The sequence below is a fragment of the Labeo rohita genome, chromosome 13 (assembly GCF_022985175.1).
Source record: "Labeo rohita strain BAU-BD-2019 chromosome 13, IGBB_LRoh.1.0, whole genome shotgun sequence".
Classification (NCBI taxonomy): domain Eukaryota; kingdom Metazoa; phylum Chordata; class Actinopteri; order Cypriniformes; family Cyprinidae; genus Labeo; species Labeo rohita.
Window position 1 is genome coordinate 33,005,360 of NC_066881.1, and position 20,736 is coordinate 33,026,095.

The following is a 20,736-nucleotide window of genomic DNA, read 5'->3' on the forward strand; positions in this document are numbered from 1 at the left end:
CTCATTTCAAGGTCTCAAAATATTTTACATTTAAATGTAATTAAATTTAAAGTAATTGTAACATTTCTGATTATTATCAATGTTGAAAACTATGGAAGCTCGTTTCCACCACTGAATAAAAAAAGGACATTGTGATTTTTCTTTCAGAATTGCATGATATTAACTTGCAATTCTGACTTTTTTTCTCAGAATTTTGAGATATAAACTGGCAAATCACAGGTTATAAAGTCCAATTTTGAGGGGGAAAAAGACTGACATACTCAGAATTGAGTTTATATTTTGCAGTTCTAACTTTATTTCTCAAAATTGCGAATATGTCTGGCAATTCTGATTTTTTAAACTCAAATGCCAGATTATATTATGGAATTCTGAGGAAAAAACTCTGATTTGTGAGTTGAAATCTTGCAATTCTGAGTTAAGAACTTTTTATCTCACAATTGAATTTTTTCCTCAGAATTGTATCATATCAACACAATTCTGCCTTTTTTCTCGCAAATGTGGGATTATATCTCTGACTTTATTTCTCAGAATTGCGATTACGTCTGGCAATTATAGTTTTTTAACTCAGAAAGGGCAAAAAAGACTGACATGTTCTCAGAATTGCAAGTTTATATCTTTCAATTCTGACTTTATTTTCCAGAGTTGTGACTTAATTTCTCAGAATTGTGATTATGTCAGGCAATTCTGATTTTTTTTAACTTACAAATGTGAGATTATATCATGAAATTTTGAGAAAAAAAAAACTTTGATTTGCGAATTTAAATCTCACAATTCTGACTTTATAACTCGCAATTGCGACTTTTTATCTCACAATTTACTTTTTTCTCAGAATTCTGAGATATATTTTCTCAATTGCAAGTTATAAAGTCCAATTTTAAGGGGAAAAAAGACTAACATGTTGTCAAAATTGTGAGTTTAAATCTTGCAATTCTGACTTTATTTCTCAGAACTGTGATTATGTCTAGCAATTCTTTTTTTTAACTCACAAATGTGAGATTATGGAATTCTAAGAAAAAAACTTTGATTTGCCAGTTGAAATTCTGCAATTCTGACTTTATAACTCACAATTGGCAGTTTTTTTAACCTCACAATTAAATAATTTTCTCAGAATTGCATATCAACTCCCAATTCTGAATTTTTTTCTCAGAAGTTTGAGATATAATCTCGCAATTGTGAGTTACAAAGTCCAATTTTGAGGAGAAAAAAAGACTGACGTTCTCAGAATTGCGAGTTTATATCTTGCAATTCTGACTTTATTTCTCAGAATTGCAATTATGTCTGGCAATTATGACTTTTTAACTCACAAATGCAAGATGAAATCATGGAATTCTGAGAAAAAAACTGAAATGTGAGTTTAAATCTTGAAATTCTGACTAAAATTCTTGAAACTCGCAATTGCGACTTTTTTTCTCAGAATTGTGTGATATCAACTCGCGATTTTGACTTTTACCTCACAATTGCGTGTTTATATCCCCATTCTGAGAAACAAGGCAGAATTGCGAGATGTACACTACTGTTCAAAAGTTTGGGGTCAGTACATTTTTATTGTTTCTTTTTTTTTTTTTTTTTTTTTTTTTTTTAAGAAATTAATACCTTTATTCACCAAGGATGTATTAAGTTAATAATTAAAAGTTTACTAAAAGTTAACAATAAATAATTTACATTGTTATAAAATATTTTTATTTTGAATAAACACTGTACTTTTTAAACTTGTTATTCATGAAAGAATCCTGAAAAAAAAAAAAAAAATTACAGGTTCCAAAAAATATTTGGCAGCACAACTGTTGATATTATCCAACATCGATCATTCTAATAATAAATCCGCATATTAGAATGATTTCTGAAGGATCATGTGACACTTAAGACTGGAGTAACAGCTGATAAAAATTCAGCTTTTCATCACAGGAATAAATTCTATTTTAAAGTATGTTAAAATAAAAAACATTATTTTATATTGTAAAAACATTTTGCAATATTACTGTTTTTTTTCTATATTTTTAATCAAATAAATGCAGCCTTGATGAGCATAAGAGACTTCTTTAAAGACTATTACAAGTCTTACTGACCCCAAACTTTTGAACGGTAGTGTAAATTTGCAGTTGTGAGAAAAAAATGTCAGAATTGAGATAAAAAGTCACAATTACCTTTTTAATTTTTTATTCAGTGGCGGAAACGCGCTTCCATAGAGCACAGTTGTGCTGCTTCATATTTTTGTAATTTTTGAAACGACAATATATTTTATTTATCAGGATTCTTTGATGAATAAATAGTTACAACATTTGAACAACATTTGATATGGAAATCTTTTAAAGAATTATAAGTGTCTTTACTGTCATTTAAACAATTTAATGCATCCTTATTAAATAAAAGTGTTAAAAGTGTTTTTGCAAATAAACTCTTCATATTTAAAAACATGATTGTGCAATGCAAATTGCCTTATTTTATTCTTTACGGTTTCATTTTATGTTGTCTTTAATCGACTAGTGCACCTAAACATGAAAAAATTTAGTCTGCATTTTCTTACTTTCACACCCAAAACCCAAATGACATTCATTCCTCCAGATAACACAAAAGCTGTTATTCTGATGCTGATGTTGGCGAAGCGCTTGTCCAAACAAAGCAAGTATAAAAGACAGCAGATCTTTGAGATGGCTGCCTAAATCTGGGGTCATTCGTGGGAACCGGGGAGAAACGCGGTCTGTGAAAACCATTAGATTCAGAGATGAGCTCTTTATTACACCAGCAGGGAAGGGCTGTGGAGGGGCAGATTTTCTCCTCTAGCTGCCCATATGTTTAAGCTCCGCATATGTGCATGATTGATAGCGGGGTGTTAAAGCGCGGCTCTCCTGCGGTGACTGATCGCTCGGAGCTAGTGAGAACGAAGGTGAGGTTTATCTGCCAAGGGTCAGTGTGCCACATCATTCATTAACCTCTGGGAGTTACAGAAGTAACTTGACAAGCATTTTACAGTCACAAGGTGGCTAAAACCCCCAAATTTATATTACAAACAGATAAATAAGACAGTAAATGACATGTGGATAACAGCTGGCTTTAGAAACATTGTTCTGCATGCCCCCAGCTAGATGATATAGCATTCAGAAGCCATCTTTACAGAAGATGTTTATGGTTATTTACCTTTATATGAGCTTCCCAGGTGAGTCACCACTGCATTTTTATGGGACCGTCTCAGTTTGTCTTCTAGTGCATGAATCTGAAAATAAAGAATACAAATACAAATTGTGCATAAGAAATTTTACATTAATGCATTTAGCAGACACTTTTATCCAAAGCAACTGAAAAGAGAAAAGGCATTTTATTACTAAATCCCATTGCAGTCTTAACCCTCACGTTGTGTTCTGGTCATTTTGAACCACAAAGGATTTTCTTTTTCCCAAAAATGCTAGTTATATCATTGCATTGGCCTAAAACTGACTGACTTTACTCACACAAGGTATAAAAACTTCCCAAAAAAAGTTTATAATTTTTGTATTTTGGGGATTTCCACCTCATTTTTCTATACTTGCGGTCTAAAAAACTGCTTAAGAACCTCTCATTATGCTATAATTTCACCAAATCTTGGATTTAATATTTGTACAAACTTGTGTTCTTTCAATTATCACAGGTTTTGTATTTCTTTTTGGAGCTGATTAATCATAGATCTCACTGATCTGATCTTATGCACCACAGTTTTGCTTTTTTCCACTTAAAAAACTGAGCTGAGCATAAGCTCAGATCAACAAAGCCTACAAACAAACTTCCAAAAAGAAATACAAAACCTGTGATAACTAAAAGAAAACAAGTTTGTAAAAGTACTGAATTCAAGATTTGGTGAAAACATTTACGAGCAATTTTATAAAGCCAGTCATTTTTGACAAGGAACATCAAATTAGCTTAGGATTTTCTGTACAGCACAAGGGTTAATTTTCCTTACACTAGTCCTCAAATTAACAACAACAAATGGCCCGGGGTGAAACCGGGTAAAGGTATGTCCAAGTGTGTGCGCCTCCCCGTGTGAGTTTGCGTTCGTGTGGGGTGAGAGAAACAGCATGAGCGCTGCTGTAACTGTTTGTAAGGTTGAAATAAGAGTAAGCAGATGTGCGGTGCAATGAATCTAATCTCATTTCGGTTTTACACAGCTGAAGGAGTGCAGAAGCTCTGAGAATGTGACGGCTGGCAAACACTCCTCTCATTATTTCTTTGCTGTCTACTTTGTCTTTAAACACAACTCAAGTTTTGTCTTTTGCAATCACTTCTTAGGCCTAAAACATACTATGTGCAAGCATGCAAATGCAAGCATTTCTAGCTTCTTCTACGGTCAGTATTCTCATTCAGGTCAACTGCTGTCATGGAAGAGCATGAGAATCCTGCTGAGCAAGTTAGTAAAACTGTCAGCAATGTTTATAGCTAGCTACCTGTTTAGTAGTACTGAAACCCAACAAGCTAAACTATATGACGTTCTGTTAGTACATCTCTTCATTTACCCTGTTGTGGTATTCTTGCTCTTTCAGCCTGGCTTCGCTCAACATGGTCGTCTTTTCTGCAAGCTGAACCTGATTGGACAAAGAAAAGAAGACCAGAAGTTAAAAATATAAACAAACGGAAAGTAAGAGCAACATGTAAAGGTATTAAACAGTCAACAGTGTAGGGTCAGTATGGTTTTTTTAACGTTTCTTATGCTCATTAAGTCTGCATTTCTTTAAAGGAGAAGTCCACTTCCAGAACAACAATTCACAAATAATTTACTCACCCCCTTGTCATCCAAGATGTTCATGTCTTTCTGTCTTCAGTAGTGAAGAAACTATGTTTTCTGAGGAAAGCATTTCAGAATTTTTCTTCATATAATGGACTTCATTGGTGCCCCGATTTTGAACTTCCAAAATGTTTAAATGCAGCTTCAAAGGCTCTAAATGATCCCAGGAGCCGAGGAAAAAGGGTCTTATCTAGCGTAACAATGTGTCATTTTTTTCAGAAAATAATTTTTTTTTTTTACTTTTTAAGCACAAAAGCTCATGTAGCACAGGCTCTGGGATGCGCGTTCACGTACTATTGAATAACGTCAAAAGGTCACGTGGAACGTAGGCGGAACCACAGACCCAGTGTTTACAAAGCGAACGCGCAAAGACTAAGAAAGTGCAAGTAAGTCAAACGCTGTTTACAAACAAAAAGGTACAACGATGTTGGACGATTCTAAAGTTGTAGGAGAAAATAACATGGAGTTTTTCGACATACTCTACCTTTTTGAGATGGAGTACACTGACCATGAACTTGTGGTGATTCTAAGACATGATTTGTAGTGATGGGAAGTTTGGATCATTTTACCGACTCGGACCTTTGAGTCTCGTTCAGCAAAATGAACTAACCTTTTTTCAAGTCATTTCGTTCATTTTAGCAAAATCAGCAACACGTGACAGCCCCATAAGATGAACAAACGATTAGAAAAACCTGAAGACCCGAAATAGGTGAACTAATTCCAGTACAGAACCTAATAGGATGTTGCGCATGTGCGACTGAACAAATCACTCCCCCGGGACGACTCAAAATGAATGAATCATTCAAGAGCATCCAAGAGCCTTTGCTACATGAGCTTTTGTGCTTAAAAAGTATACAAATTTTTATTTTTCAAACACAACGACCATTTCGCTAGATAAAACTCTTCTTCCTTGGCTGAGATCATTTAGAGCCATTTGAAGCTGCATTTAAACTACATTTTGTTAGTTCAAACTCGGGGGCACCATTGAAGTCCACTATATGGAGAGAAATCCTGAAATGTTTTCCTCAAGAAACAATTTCTTTACGACTGAAGAAAGAAAGACATGAACATCTTGGATGACAAAGGGGTGAGTAAAGTATCTGCCAATTTTTGTTCTGGAAGTGAAGCACACCTTTAATTTCTTACTAGACGAAAAAAAAACCCCATTAGCAGTTAGACTGTCCAAAAATTGCTATGGGAGTTAATCAGAAAAATGGAAAAAATAAAACCTACCTTTAACTCTTCAAGACCCTGAAACACAAAACAGAACCAGCAGATCACACAACTGCCTCATTATGCAAATATTAACATTTTTTATTTTCCGAGTCGCATTTGACCACAGAATACTTGTGACATCAGGGTGCAAAAATGCAGCATGGGCTCCAGAGGTGCGCTGTGTGTTTCACATCTCTGTGAGAGAGCGCTTTGTAACCGCACCGAACACACGAGGACCGCTTTATCCTGAACAAGGCTCAACTTTTTGCCTCTTTCCAAGCATGCAGTGCTCGCCTGAGAGCGGCACTACGGCATAAATCTAACAGCTCAGGATGCTCTCTGAGGGGTTAATTGAGAACAGAGACTGTCTGTTTAAGGCCTTTTTCTCAGGGACGCATTCCAAACCTTTTCAGGAAATTCATTCCTATGGCCTATTCTGGATTGGGACTATTACACTGCAACTTAGAGTCGGCAAATTAAGTCTATTATGTGAATAGAGACTAAGACATTATGTAGTAAGCTTTGGCTGTCAGGGTTAACTTCTCAGGTTAAGATATATTTAATGCCATTCAATTTAACACTAATAACACATCCAGCCGATTTGACATTTCAACCTTTTGATTCTGTCAGTTACATGTATATTCATTCACTTAGCATATGCTTTTATTTTACCAATTAGGACTATAACAAAGTAATACTTGTGGTCAGAATAAGAGCAGCTGCACCGTTGTCTGACATCAATAAATATGAATCAATGCACAGAGGGAAAATATAAAGAAAGATCTTTTAAAGGAACAGTTTGCCCAAAAACAAAGATTTTGCCATTATTTACTCACTTTTTTGGGGAAAACTATGCCTTTGATGGTCAATATATTTAAATGGGAAATATCACTTTGTATTTTAGATTTATTGTCAAAGCTCAACAAATATGAAATATAACATGAGCAAACACTAATGTTGCAAGCTAATGGCAAAGATCAAGAAAAAAAACTTAAGATTTATTATTTTAATTATAACTTTTAGTTTTAATCATAATTATAATGTAATATAAAAAAAATATATAAATTTAAAGCCTATATATTCTACGGTCATGTTTAATTGCATTATTTTTTAAAAATTATTTATTATTATATACACAGTAATTTACATATAAAAAATTAATATAAAAAATATAAATTTAAAGCACATATATTCTGTGGGCATGTTTAATTGCATTATTTTTTAATAATTAAGATTCATTATTTTAATTATGGCTTTTAGTTTGAATCAAATTTACATAATTTATAATTTATTATATTATTACTTATTATTATTATATAATGTATGATTTAAAGCCCATACAGTATTCTCTGCGGGCATGTTTAATTGCATTCTTTTTAAAATAATTTATTATTTTAATTATGGCTTTTAGTTTTAATCAAATTTATATCATTTATAATTTATTATATTATTATTCATTACTATATATAAAGTAACTTATATATACATAAATAAAAATAAGGAAATATAAATTTAAAAGTCTATATATTCTGCGGACATGTTATTTAATTATGGCTGTCAGTTTTATGCAAATGATTTTAATTTTTATGCATATCCACACAAACTATAAAAATAAATGGCTTCCAGTGGGACATGATGTGTAAACTGTGGCTGTACCTGAGGGCCACTGAGACTCCTCTGCTGTAGCTCCTCTAACTCCTTCTGCACCTCCCACACACGGTCACCCATCTCCACCTCGCGATTCTGCAGAAAGACAAAACTGTGATCAACTGTGCCATTTCTGAATCATTTTACAGAGTTATAAAGGTCATAAACTTGAGTCTTCAAATGCATGGGTAAACAGTATCAGATCTACAGCATAAGATATGGAAATAAACCTATCGCAAATAGTTAGCATACTTCTCTGTTAGGATGGCTTTAAGCAGCATACGGTCTGCATCATTCCCTACAGTTCCTTACAGCTCTAGGGGGAGTTTGAGGTGCTAGTTGACTGAGGTAAGTGTTTCCTGATGATACACAAAACTATTCGCTGAAACCTGAACTTACTGGCTTTATGTGGGGGAATTTAGCAAAAGCAATAAACTCCTCACAAAATTCTTCCTGTGTCTATAAAGTTGACCGAATAATGCATCTGCTGGTCATTAACTCACAATTATATACAAAAGCTACAGTTTCAGCTTATTTGGCTGTACCTGAAGGACCTGTTCGTAACGCTGAACCGTTCTGTTTAGGTCTTCTTCCTTCTGAGCGATTATTTTCTGAAGTTGACTGACTTCTTCTCGATGGCTGTTTATAAGCTCGGATTCAACATCCTGAGCTTTCTCTGTGTGGAAATAATAAACAGGAAAGTACAGTAAGAAGACATGAAGGTCACCATAAAGTTACCATCATTGAGTACAAAACACTCATTTCCAGACTGGATGGATTACATGGCAGGATTGAAAACACATGGTAAACCAATCACGAATTTCATATCTCATATTTCCTGAGTCCAGTAAATCAGCGAATGTGAATACCTATGAAAACACAGTTCGTTCATGTCCACAGTGCTTTCCAAGACTATCTGTACCTGGTTTTATTCAGTATTTTAAACAAAATTTTTGTTATACTCAAAGGAGTACTTCACTCCAAAATGAAAATTCTGTCATCCTTTACATCCTCTTGTCATTCCAAAAAAAATATGAATAAGTTTCTTTTTGCATGGAAGACAAAAGGTTTCAGGCTGAATGTTCACAAAGCTCCTTTTATACAAAAAAATTGGACCAAGGCTATCAAATTGTCACTTTTGGTTGAGCAATTCTTGCAATTTTAAGAAATAAAGTCACAATTCTGAGAAATAAAGTTGGAATTGTAACATATAGAGTCGCAATTGAAAGAAAAAAAGTCAGAATTGTGAGATTTCAATATAATTCTAAACGAACAAAAGAGTAGAATTGTGAGAAAGTCACAAATGCAAGACATAAACTCACAATTCTGACACAATTCAGCATTGTAACTCCTTAAAAAGTAAAAATTGCGAGTTTATATCTTGCAGTTCTGACTTTATAACACAAATGCAAGATACAAGGTCAGAACTGTGAGATATAAAATTTTGCAATTGTATTTTTTTCCCCCTAAAATTGGACTTTATAACAAACTACTGTGAGTACATATCTCCTCATTATAAGAAAACAAGTCGTGTGAGAAAAAAACTTTTGAGCTTATGCCTCACAATTTTTACTTTATTTTTTGCAACTGCAAGTTCGTATCTCACAATTCTAACTTTATAACACGCACTTGCAACTTTATATTCTGCAATTCTGAATTATTTTCTCGCAGTAGCGAGTTTATATTTCACAATTTTATGAAAAAGTCTGAATTGTGAGTTTATATTACACAATTCTGAAATATATGTGAGATTTAATTGTGAGAAAAAAAGTCAGAACTGTGATATAAAAAGTTGCAATTACCTTTTTTTATTCAATGATGGAAACATGCTCTCATTTTATACCCATCATAATATTGTCCGTTAAATAGTACTACCATGGTACCATGAGCAATAAACAGTACATTTGTACTGTAGAATCTGAAAATAGTTCTAAGAGACTCTTAGAAATAAGTTATATGCTCTTCTTACCAATGGTTTCCTTTACTGAACCTTCCAGTTCCTTGTCTTTCAGGGCCAACTGGGTGTTAAACTCCCTCATTAACTGCTTAAGAGCAGAATTGTGTTTCATTTCCATATCTTCCATTTCAAGCCTGACAAAAAAGATCAACCATATGAAGCCTGGGAACAATGTTGTAGCAGAACATATGCATCAAGAAGAAACATAAACGACTCCCCAACTGTTTCATAAATCTTACTTGAGCTTCTTCTCGTTTTCCTCAGCTATTTCCTTTTTCAGGAATTCCAGCTCCTTCTCATGCTCTTTCCTTAGAGACCGAAGGTCTTTCTGTAGTCTGGTGTAATCCTTGTGGAGCTTCTGCTTCTCGTTCTCAGCCTCTACCAGCTTTCTCTGAAGATCGTTCTCTGAGGTGTTTGTATTGTTGATTAGGCACTCATTAACAGTCTCCCCGTTTCCTTGAGGTGAACTCTGTTGTGCTTTTAGCTCATTTTCTTTCTCTTCCAGCCTCTGCTGTAAATCTTGGAGCTTCTCCTCATATACCTTCACCAACAAGTCCTTTTGACTTGTCCAGTCATCTTGAATCCTGACAGCGTCCATGTTTTCATTGGCCACTAACATTGCAGGCTCCATTCCTAATCTATTGCTGGACATTTGCACTTCAACATGTTCCTTCTCAACTTCAGCAATCTGTTTCTCCTTAATCTGTTCTTGAAGATCCAAGCATGTCTGTTGAAGCTCCTGCACTCGGGTTGTCTGTTCGAGCAGGTCTGATTTAAGGCGACTTACCTCGGTTTGGTAGTTTGCAATCTGCTCATTAGATTCTGAGAGTTTGGTCTCAAGCTCTCCAAGTCTTGAAGAAGTTTCTCTAGCAGCAGTAGCAGATTGTTCCTCTTTTGCAGACATGCCAGCAAGTTTCTCTTCATACATATCTTTTAAGTTTTGCAGAGAGGCCTGTCTTTCCTCGTTTTCTTTCTGCTGCAATTCTTGCAGATGTTTTGCATGCTCTTCCTTCAGTTTTGCATGCTCTTCCTTCAGTTTTGCATGACCTTCCTTCAGTTTTGCAGTAGCCTCCTCCATTTTCTTCTCAATCTCCTCTAAAGACTTTATACGTTCTTCTTTTTCACTCTGAGTTTGCTTGATGCCTTCCAACTGCGCCTGCAAGTCTTTGAGAGCCTGCTCCTTTTCCTCAATTTGTGAAGTCAGCTGTTTACGAATCATGGCAATTCTTTGCTCTGCCTTCTTCTTCAACTCAGCTACTTTACCAGTCGTTTCAGCTAACGCCTTTTCTTGGGCTGCCTTTATGGCTTCTTCTTTCGCTCTGAGGATCTCAGCCTTCTCCTTCTCAAAGTCATTCCGCTGTGATTCCAGTTCCTGCTTGGCTGTTTCAACATCTTTCCTCAAAGACTGAAGACTCTCCTCAGTTTTCTGGATTAGGGCACCGTTTTGAGAGCTTTGGTCCTGAGCTTCCTGCACCTGCTTCATCAATTCAATCTTTTCGTTCTCCCTAATGGTAAGGTGCTGCTGCAAATCAGCTGCGAGTTGCTCCCGCTCTTTTGTACGCAACTCTAGCTGCTCCTCCAGATCACTAACTTTCTTTGAGCAGCTTTCCAGCTCTGAGGTCAAGGCATGAACCCTCTGTTCTTTCTCACTAAGAGCCTGGTCCATCTCGGACTTCGTAATGGAGTGATTGTCAACGCTGGCAGTGAGCGTCTTAAGTTGTTCGTCCTTCTCCGCAATCTGCCTCTCCATGTCTCCAACTTTATCTTGAAGAGACTTAGCAGTGCTGTGACTCTGACTGAACTTCTTTTTCAGTTCAGAGAACTTATTCCTGAGTGAGTCTAGCTGCTCTTGCAGCGAGGTCTTCTCTTTCTCTAGGTTTTCCACCGTCTCCCCAATTTGGGATGTCACCCTTTCCTTGTCCTCAGTGTGCTGCTGATTCAGCAGAGATATGGCTTGTTCTTTCTCAGTTATGCTACTTGCTAACTGGGTCTTCAAGTCGTTTATGACTGATTCTAGATTGCTGAGTTGCAAAACATTTGCTTTGAGATTTTCCGATATGTCCTCTTTTTCCTCACAGAGTTGCTTGATTTGAAGGTCTTTCTCAGAAAGTACCTGGGAGCGAGTATCAGCATCGGTTTGCAGAGACTCCCTTTCGGTTTGTAAGGCTTTGAGAGTTGCTGAACTTGCAGTAAACTGAAGAGTCACCTCTTCAAGAGAGCTCTTTAGATTACGGTTCTCATCCAAAGTGTGCTGAAATTCTTTCTCTAAAGTGCTAATTCTGTTGTCCTTCGTCGTCATAATATTTCTTAGATATGTGACCTTATTCTGATGATCTATCACCCGGCGTTGTAACTCCCCAACTCGTCCTTCAACTTTCTTACATAGTTCAACAGAGAAGCCTTCTAACTTTGTCTGGGCTTCCTGACAACACTGCTCGAATTCCTTTGTGATGTCACACAATTGTGCCTGGAACTCTTTTTCTTTATTTTGGAGTTCAGCAGTTTTTTCCTCAAGTGTCCTCTGGAGATCTTCGCCCTCTTTACACTTGGACGTTTCAAGCAAGTTCAGCTTTTGCTGAGTGTTTACCAACTCTTCAGACATGCTCTGCAGTTTCTCCTTACTAGTTTCCTCAGCCTTCCTCAGTTCGTCCTGCAAAAGGTTTCTTTCATTCAAGGCCTGGCTTAGATTCTTCTCCATGGTTTCGACTTGTCTTTTAAGTATACCCTCCCCTTCAGATAAACTTTCCAGCTTGCTTGCAGCCTCCCTGAGCTCTGTCTGTAGTTTCTGCACAGTGGTTTCCCTCATGGCAAGCTCCTCCCTGAGGTTCTGGATGTCTTTCATAACCTGTTCCTTTTCTTCCCTGCTGGCCGAAAGCAGCTGAGAGATCTCCTCCAACTCCTGCGCTTTTTCTTGCAAAGACTGGCCATGTTCCTCCTCATGCTGGTTAAGCTTCTCTTGCCAGCGACGAATAAGATCATCCTGCTCCTGTTTATGCTTCACCTGAAGCTTCTCTAAGTGCTCCTTATGATTGGCCTCCAAATCAGACATGGCGGTGCTGAGGCCCTCAGAGCTTGCTTGCGCCATCTCAAGGATCTTCTCCTTCAGTTGCTGGTCTTTCAAATCCAACTCTTGAGATTTCTTAGATAACTCCTCTTTGGCATTCTCCTCTTGATCCTGAAGCTGCTTCTTCAACTTGTCTTGCGCTTCTTTGGCTTTCTGCTTGAACTTCTCCATCTTGTTTTCCTGGGATTTCAGCTTGCAATCCAAGTCTTTCCTAATGTTCTCAATTTTCTTCTCTTGAGAAGTCTTCTGGTCTTCCAGCTGCTTCCTCAAACGGTTTTGCTCATCTTGCATTGTTTTGCAGGTTGCAACATGCATATTGTCTTTTTCAGATAGTTCCTTATTGACTTGCTCCATTTTCTGCACCAGTTCCTGAAGTTCATTTGTCTTTTGTTCAAGACACACTTCTTTCTCCCGACTATCATTACGCACAGCCTCAAGGGTTTGCTCAAGATCATTCACTTGATTCTTGGTTTGCTGGAGTTCTTCTGTAAGTCTGCTAATCTGAGATCTTGATTCCTCCAGGGCCTCATTATTTGTCTGTGCCCTGAGCCGAAGCTCCTCCAACTGCGCACTTCCATCTTCCTGCAAAGCCTTTTCCTTGAGCACATGTTCCTCTAGTGCTTTTTCCTTTTCCTCCAACAGAACCTTCATCTGATTTATCTCTTCTTTCAGCATTTTCTCGACCCCTTCATTCTGTTTCGCAGCTGCAATCTCAGCCTGATATTTTGCTCGTTCTTCCTTGAGTCTTTCCTCAAACTCTTGTCTAGTGGTTTCACTGGTGGTCTCCACAGAGGACAGTCTCTCTTCTAACTGTTGTTTACTATTCAGTACCTCACTAAGCTCAGAAGACAGGGTCTCAATCTCAGTTTGTTTGTCATTTAGTTTATCAAGCATCTTTTTGTTCATGTCTTCCACATGAGAATGGAACTGCTCCTCCTTTTCTTTCAAAATTGATTCAATTTCTGCTTTATGTTTCTGAACAAGCTCCTCCACAGCGGCATCATGCTGCTGATTGAGGGCCGTTGTTTGCTCCATGCTTATCTTTTCTAGCTCTTGCTTATGTGCTTCTTCTAGAGCAGCTTTTTCAGCCTCATGTTTCTTTCTCTGCTCTTCCAGTTGTGCAGAGAGTTCATCCGACTTCTCAGAGCTTCCCAAACAACTCTCAAGTTCTTGAATTCTCTGTAAAAAGAAAAAATGACTATTTTAAGGAACACACAATGCTAAGATATAGGGCACTGGTTTCATTCTCATTCATGCTGGCTTCAAATCTACAGGTTAATTTAGCTATTCAACTACAATAAGGATATCCTGCTGATCTATTCTCAGATAAGGTGGCAGATAAACTCACCGTTCTGGCTGACTCTAACTCCAGCTGTAGTTCCTTGGCTTTGTTCTCCCCCTCAGACTGAACTGCCGCTTTCTGCAGCTCGGCCTCCTCCAGAGCGAGAGACGCCTGCTGTTCTCTTTCCTGTGCTGACCGCAACAATTCCTCACGACACTGCTCCTGAGGTAAATAAAGAGCATTGGTGCAAATAGCTTAGGAAACACCTACATCCAAATAGCTAATATTTGCATTAACTAATCATAGAAAATGAAAATTAGGGCATACCACTGCTTGTTTTATCTGGGCACTTAGTTCCTCTTCTTTGCTAGCCATAGCCTCTGAATGTAACCGTTCAATTTCTGCTATTCTGTCCTCAGAGGATTTCTGAAAAGAAAGAAATTACAGCAAAATATAATTATATTTGTCAGGTTCGATGGACATACTCTAATGTCTACAATGCAAAACTCTTTTTCCAGTCCATCTACACTATGCATTAAGTATAGGGATGCACAATATTATCAGACCTGTATCGGAATCGGCCGAGAATGTTTCAAATGTAAAAATCGGCATCAGCCCGCTATGAAAAAATATGCCAATATGTCTTGCTCATAAGAGGAATAATTCACACATGCTCAGGGTGTGCTAGCGATTTGATCAATTCAGCAGTGTGGCTCATTCTTGAAGCAAAGTTTTGCCTGAATGATGATTAGATTCACGGTTTTGGATTGCTGTATTTATTATAAGAATGAACATACAGAATGACATGTTCAGTGTGTGATAGAGTAAACAGTAATAGCAGATGCAGTGGCAGCAGCGGTAGCTTTCGCAGGGCCCTAATGACTGTTCGGTAAAGAGTTTTAATTCCGTAGGGGGCGCTGTTGACCTACTTCTAATAAAATAAAAGTAAAATACACAGCATTTAGACTGTGTTTCTGATTAAATAAAGCAGTAACTGATGTAATAAAATCATGAGTATGTTTTGATTTAAAGGTCAGAAGCTATAGCTTACATAATATTTACAAAAAAAAAACGTGACACTTATAAATTAAATAATTTTATATATACTGATTTATTCATTAATGTGCAATATGTTACATTTTTAAATAAATCTTAAAATAAAATGGTATGGTTAACACTGCATTTTTTTAAAGACAAAAAAGAGCGATAAATATATAGTATATTTATAGTTATTTTCAGAGCTTCAATCTACTGTCATTACAAAAGAACTTAATTATTGTTCATTTAATTCTAACAAATAAGTTCTTGTTAAAAAATAACCAAAATTAAAAATAATTTGCTTATCATTTCCAAACAGGACAGACTTGGTGTTTCCAAACAAAAGAGTATATATATTAGTACTGGCATCGGCTAAACATCGGCATATCGGATATCGGCAAAAATCTAATATCATGCATCCCTAATTAACACTATGGCATGGGAAATTATATAAATATATTTTTAATTGCCATATCAGCATTTAAGGTTATATTCATGGCCTTTATGCTATTTTAAAAATTAACACAAAATATATTAATAGTGAAACAACAATGATATAAAATCTCTTAATATTTAATTAATATTTAAATAATATATTAACACTTATATTAACTAATTAATACTATCAACATTTAAGTCAGTTCTTAATATTTGATAGAAATAAAATAAAATACTCATATGAGACCTTTTTATAATATATCTATTAATACAATTTATGATCACAGAATTGAAGATTTAGCCAAAAAAAAAAAAAAAAAAAAAAAAAAACCCACATTGCACTTGCATTCAAAGTATATTTTACATTTTCTCATGGGCAACCTCAATGCTTTAGTGAAATAATCAACAGACTCAAAATGTCGCTCTTCTATGAATTATTGGCATGGGAAACAGAGTCTTTGTTATGGCAAGGATAACGAGACCTGATGAATGAAACAGAACTGAATTTCTTTGTCAGAAATGAAGCATACATACAGGCAGAATGGTGGGCTGTAAATGTGGCATCCATTTGGTCAATTTTGATTTACTACTGCCCTTTAGTTAATTAATCATTCTCAAATACACAAAGGAGGAGACTAAAGGTGTGCAGATCCATAAAAACACACAGGCTTCATGGGAACTCTGCAGTCGTGGACATTTAACCGCTCATCCAGACAAATCTCAGGATGAATGTGACACTGTGAGTGAATTGATGGCTTTTCCAGGCAAAATAACTTTAAACAGGTCGAGTACAAATGGGGACAGAGAAAAGGCAAAAGAAATACATTAAAATGCTAAACGAAATTGTTTGATTATTCTTCATTCTAGTGTCTAAAATAAAGCATGAGCAGTGAAAAACAAATTAAATATGCATGACACAGCAACAGATTGCACGTTTTATAAACATAGAAAACGTCTTTTTGCAGCACAAAAAGTGACCAATTTCTTTCTCTCTGACTCTGTTTTTTTATACACACCTTCATAATGGTGACCACTTCCTGTTTGACCCTGGTCAGCTCCTGTTGCAAGCTTCTCCTCTCTTCCTCGCTGGCTTTCTCCACCTGTTTCACCTGCTCCTCCATGCTCACCTGCAGCTGACGGCGCGCTTCCTCTGCCCGCTGGGCCACACCTAGAGCTCGCTCCAGCTCTTCGAATGCTGGGAAAGATAAAGTGCATTAAGGATGAGCAGACACAAAAATTGGGAAACTGAGAGAGTAGACAGTCTCAATTACCTGCTTTCTCTGATTTCTCTTTCTGTTCCTGGAGCTCATCTTTCTGAACGATGGTCTGCTGGAGTCTGGAGCGCAGCTGAGCGATCTCCTCTTCCTTCATCTCCAAAGTCTCGTGCATCTGCCGCTTGGTTTCAGCAATGACCATTCCCTTCAAAATGATGCCACAGGTGAGTATTAAAGAAGTAGTTCACCCAAAAAATTTAATGCAGTCATATCAGATTTTCAGTCTGCATGATCGTATTTTGGTCTGATCCTCATGCAAAGCTCATATGACTTCTAGGACACTTCTAGGATTTTGAAAGGGCTGAAAAACAAAACCTCAAAAGCACAGTATTGCAATCACTTTTTCATTTTCCCGAAATCCACTACTGATTTTGTCCAAATAGTCTAGCGCAAATGTGGTTTCTGCCCCCGTACAGCAGGTTCTGTGCTCAGTTTGAGGACGTGCCTCTAATTGTTTCTGACGTATGTTTGCGCTCTTGCACATTCCATACAATGACCCAAGTGGCAATGATCTCTATCCTGCAGGGTAAAGGTTAAAGGTAAAACAAAACATGACCGATTTGATCACAACTCAGTAGCACATAGACAGCTCTCCATGACATCTCAAAGACTATTTTGATCACAGGTTGCAAAATCTCATTCAACCAAGACAAATAAAAATAAGTTAAAAATATTTTGTTTCAATTTATTAATTATTGTATGTTACACTATATATAGTTATTGCAATATGTTATATATTATTATAATTACATTTATCTAGTTTATTTACTATTGAAATCGCATTTATAATTATAAAAAATAAATGTATCTATCTAATAATATATTGTAATAAAATAATATTTTATATAATTTTTTTTATTTATATTATATCAATTTTTTTATTTAATTCTATAATATAATTATGTATAATTATACGTTATATATGTTATTATATACATTTATTTCATGGCTTTACATTTTATTTTTATTATTTTCAATTATATTTAGGTGCTCAAACACTATTTTGATCATAGGGTGCAAAATCAGCATACAACCAAGACAAATAAAAATAAGTAAAATAAGTAAAAAAAGTAAAAATATAAAAATAGTTTGTTTCAGTGTATTAATTATAGTGTGTTACAGTATATATTGTTATTGGAATATGTTATATATTTTCATTATTATTATTATTATTATTATTGAAATTATTATATATTATTATAATTACATTTATATATTATATATATATATATATATATATAAATAAATAAATGCATATCAATAAAAATAAAATTATATATATATATAACTTTTCAATAAAAAGAAATAATATACAGAATAATAATATATTAAAAAATAATAATAATTGTCTGTTACAGTACATATTGTTATTGAGAGTTGTCTGGGTTTATTTCAGTAATAATATACATATTATTTAACACTATATATATATATATATATATATATATATATATATATTTTTTTTTTTTTTTTTCAAAATCATTATGTGTGTTATGTAATTTACTACAATATAATGACATAATTATACGTTATACATGTTATTATATTCATTTAATAGCTTTACATTTTATTATTATTATTGTTGTTGTTGTTGTTGTTGTATGCAATTTATGTACTTCTATGAATATATATATACTGAATAATGTTTTAAATTTATGTATACAAAAAAATAAATACATTATAAAATATAATAGTAATGTATTCTTATAATAATAAAATGAAATATGCATTTTAAATAATAAAATATACAATTTCATGGACTATTCTCCTTTTTTCCCTGTAAGAGTAAACTTGCTAATTTTGGGGGTTTTGGGTCTTTTTTGGGTACTTTTAGCTGTACAAAACAGCTCGTTTTGCAGCTTGATATTGCAAATTTGTGTCTTACTATCTTAATTATGAACACACTGGTTTGTAGTGCAAACAGTTTTACCGTTTACTGCATGTTGTTATTCTTCTCATTATTTCCCTAACAAATTTCCCTATTTCGGCTAAAAAACTGGAAGTCTCACTCATAGGCTTACTTCTGCGTTAAAGAAAAAGGTGGATGAAAATATTTTAACTGGTCAATTCACTCTCCACGGGCAAAGAAAATCAGAGAAATTCACATTTGACCCTGCTTGACCACCCTCCTAAAATAATAAGCAAGACATCTCCCGTTGTACTTTTATACGCAAAAGTGTCAAAGTGAGCGGCCCACAGGAAATAAGTTTTCCGATCATTTTAAAAAGCCTTTCCGGAATAATCTGTCTTTGTCTTACGCTTACAGGGTCAGTGGAATTTGTATTTGTACTTCTACTCACTCTAGCTCTTAAAGCGTCCCGTGGCAGACGCACAACATAGCTGAACCCTTCTGAGGAGTAAAACCAAGCGTGTCCTGTTTCTCTCTCACCTTGTCCTGCTCCAGCTGCTCGATGAGGTTCTTGGCGTCTCCCAGCTGTGTGATCAGCTTCGTCTTCTCTGTAGTGTGGAGTTCCTGGTAAACACACGGATGACAGACGATGAGTGTGCGATGATGGATCTTAAGACATTACTCTCAGAATAATAATCAACACTTATTGAGCATCTATCATAAACACCCCAGAGCCTGCTGGTCTAGACAACCTGGATTAGAAAGTGAGATGCCTGGAAATATAGCGGCCAGCTGGAAATGTACTGACCTGAAAATTCGACTTGCAAAATGTGGAAAAAAAAGGTTCTTGTGCATGTCAAGAACTCTTTGCACATCCAGTAAGTCTGGCTACACAAAACTTGAACAGTTAAGCATATAAAATAAGATAAGTGGGGTCTTTTATTATACACATTCTGTTGCACTACACCCACGAATATGGCAAAAACACAGTAATGCATGGCTTTGCAACTGTTCATACTGATCTTCCAGATTACTATAACATATACTTCATGCACAGTCGATTACACAGGGAGCTGTGAATAATTATCGATGTTTCCCGCCACAGATAAACACACACGCACACAATGCAGGCCACATCCACATCACAGCAGCCCGTGGAGTCGTCACACCAGACCGACAATCAAACCTCAATTACAGCCCAGGACAGCAGCCAGCGGTTGTGGCGGCGTCGCCTCTAGAGCAGAACGCCACTCTGTTAGGGAACAGCGGTTACTTCCTGTTTCCTGCTGGTTTCCCTGAACTGGAGTGTTTGACACACACGACTAAAGATGGACTGACACGGAAGAGAAGAAATTGTTGAATAAAGTAGTTTTTTGTTTTCTTTGCGCACAAAAAGTATTCTCGTAGCTTCATAATATCGCGGTTGAACCACTGATGTCACATAGACTATTTTATACCCTTCTGGGCATTGAACTTGGTAGTTGCGTTGCTGTCTATTGCAGGGTCAGAAAGCTCTCGGATTTCATCAAAAAAATCTTAATTTGTATTCCCAAGATGATTGAAGGTCCTACTGGTTTGGAACGACATGAGAGTGAATAATTAATGACAGACTTTTCATTTTTTGGGTGAACTAACCCTTTAAACAACTGCATTTGAACAATGTGTCAAAAGTTTACATACACCTTGGAGAATCTGCAAAATGTTTATTATTTTACCAAATTAAGAGGTGTCATGCAAAATGCATGTTATTCTTTATTTAGTACTGACCTGAATAAGATATTTCACATAGAAGACATTTACATATAGTCCACAAGAGAAAATAATAGTTGAATTCATAAAAATGCCCTGTTCAAAGTTTACATGCAGTTCATTCTTATTACTGTGTTGTTACCTGAATGATCCACAGCTGTTTTTTTTGTTTAGTGATAGTTGTTCATGAGTCCCTTGTTTGTCCTGAACAGTTAAAACTGCCCACTGTTCTTTAGAAAAATCCTTTAGATTGTTTTTTCAGCATTTTTGTGCATTTGAACTCCTTCCAACAATGACTGTATGATTTTGAGATGCATCTTTTCCACACTGAGGACAACTGAGAGACTCATATGCAACTATTACAGAAGGTTGAAACACTCACTGATGCTCCAGAAGGACAAATGATGCACTAAGAGCCGGGGGGTGAAAACTTTTGAATGGAATGAAGATGTGTACATCTTTCTTATTTTGCC

General features: G+C 35.8%; 1 protein-coding gene across 5 annotated transcripts in view; it reads right to left on the minus strand.

The window, feature by feature from the left end:
• golga4 (golgin A4) overlaps window positions 1-20,736 on the minus strand; it is a 54,276-nt gene that overhangs the window by 12,164 nt on the left and 21,376 nt on the right. For all 5 annotated transcript variants that reach the window (XM_051126212.1, XM_051126211.1, XM_051126210.1 and 2 more), the window contains 12 exons: window positions 19,055-19,138; window positions 16,663-16,810; window positions 16,408-16,586; window positions 14,243-14,341; window positions 13,982-14,137; window positions 9,809-13,812; window positions 9,582-9,703; window positions 8,158-8,288; window positions 7,622-7,708; window positions 5,984-6,001; window positions 4,482-4,550; window positions 3,136-3,211 (listed from right to left, as the gene is read on the minus strand). In XM_051126212.1, the coding sequence (XP_050982169.1) occupies window positions 3,136-3,211; window positions 4,482-4,550; window positions 5,984-6,001; window positions 7,622-7,708; window positions 8,158-8,288; window positions 9,582-9,703; window positions 9,809-13,812; window positions 13,982-14,137; window positions 14,243-14,341; window positions 16,408-16,586; window positions 16,663-16,810; window positions 19,055-19,138 (5,173 nt within the window). The remainder of the gene's footprint in view (window positions 1-3,135; window positions 3,212-4,481; window positions 4,551-5,983; window positions 6,002-7,621; window positions 7,709-8,157; window positions 8,289-9,581; window positions 9,704-9,808; window positions 13,813-13,981; window positions 14,138-14,242; window positions 14,342-16,407; window positions 16,587-16,662; window positions 16,811-19,054; window positions 19,139-20,736) is intronic.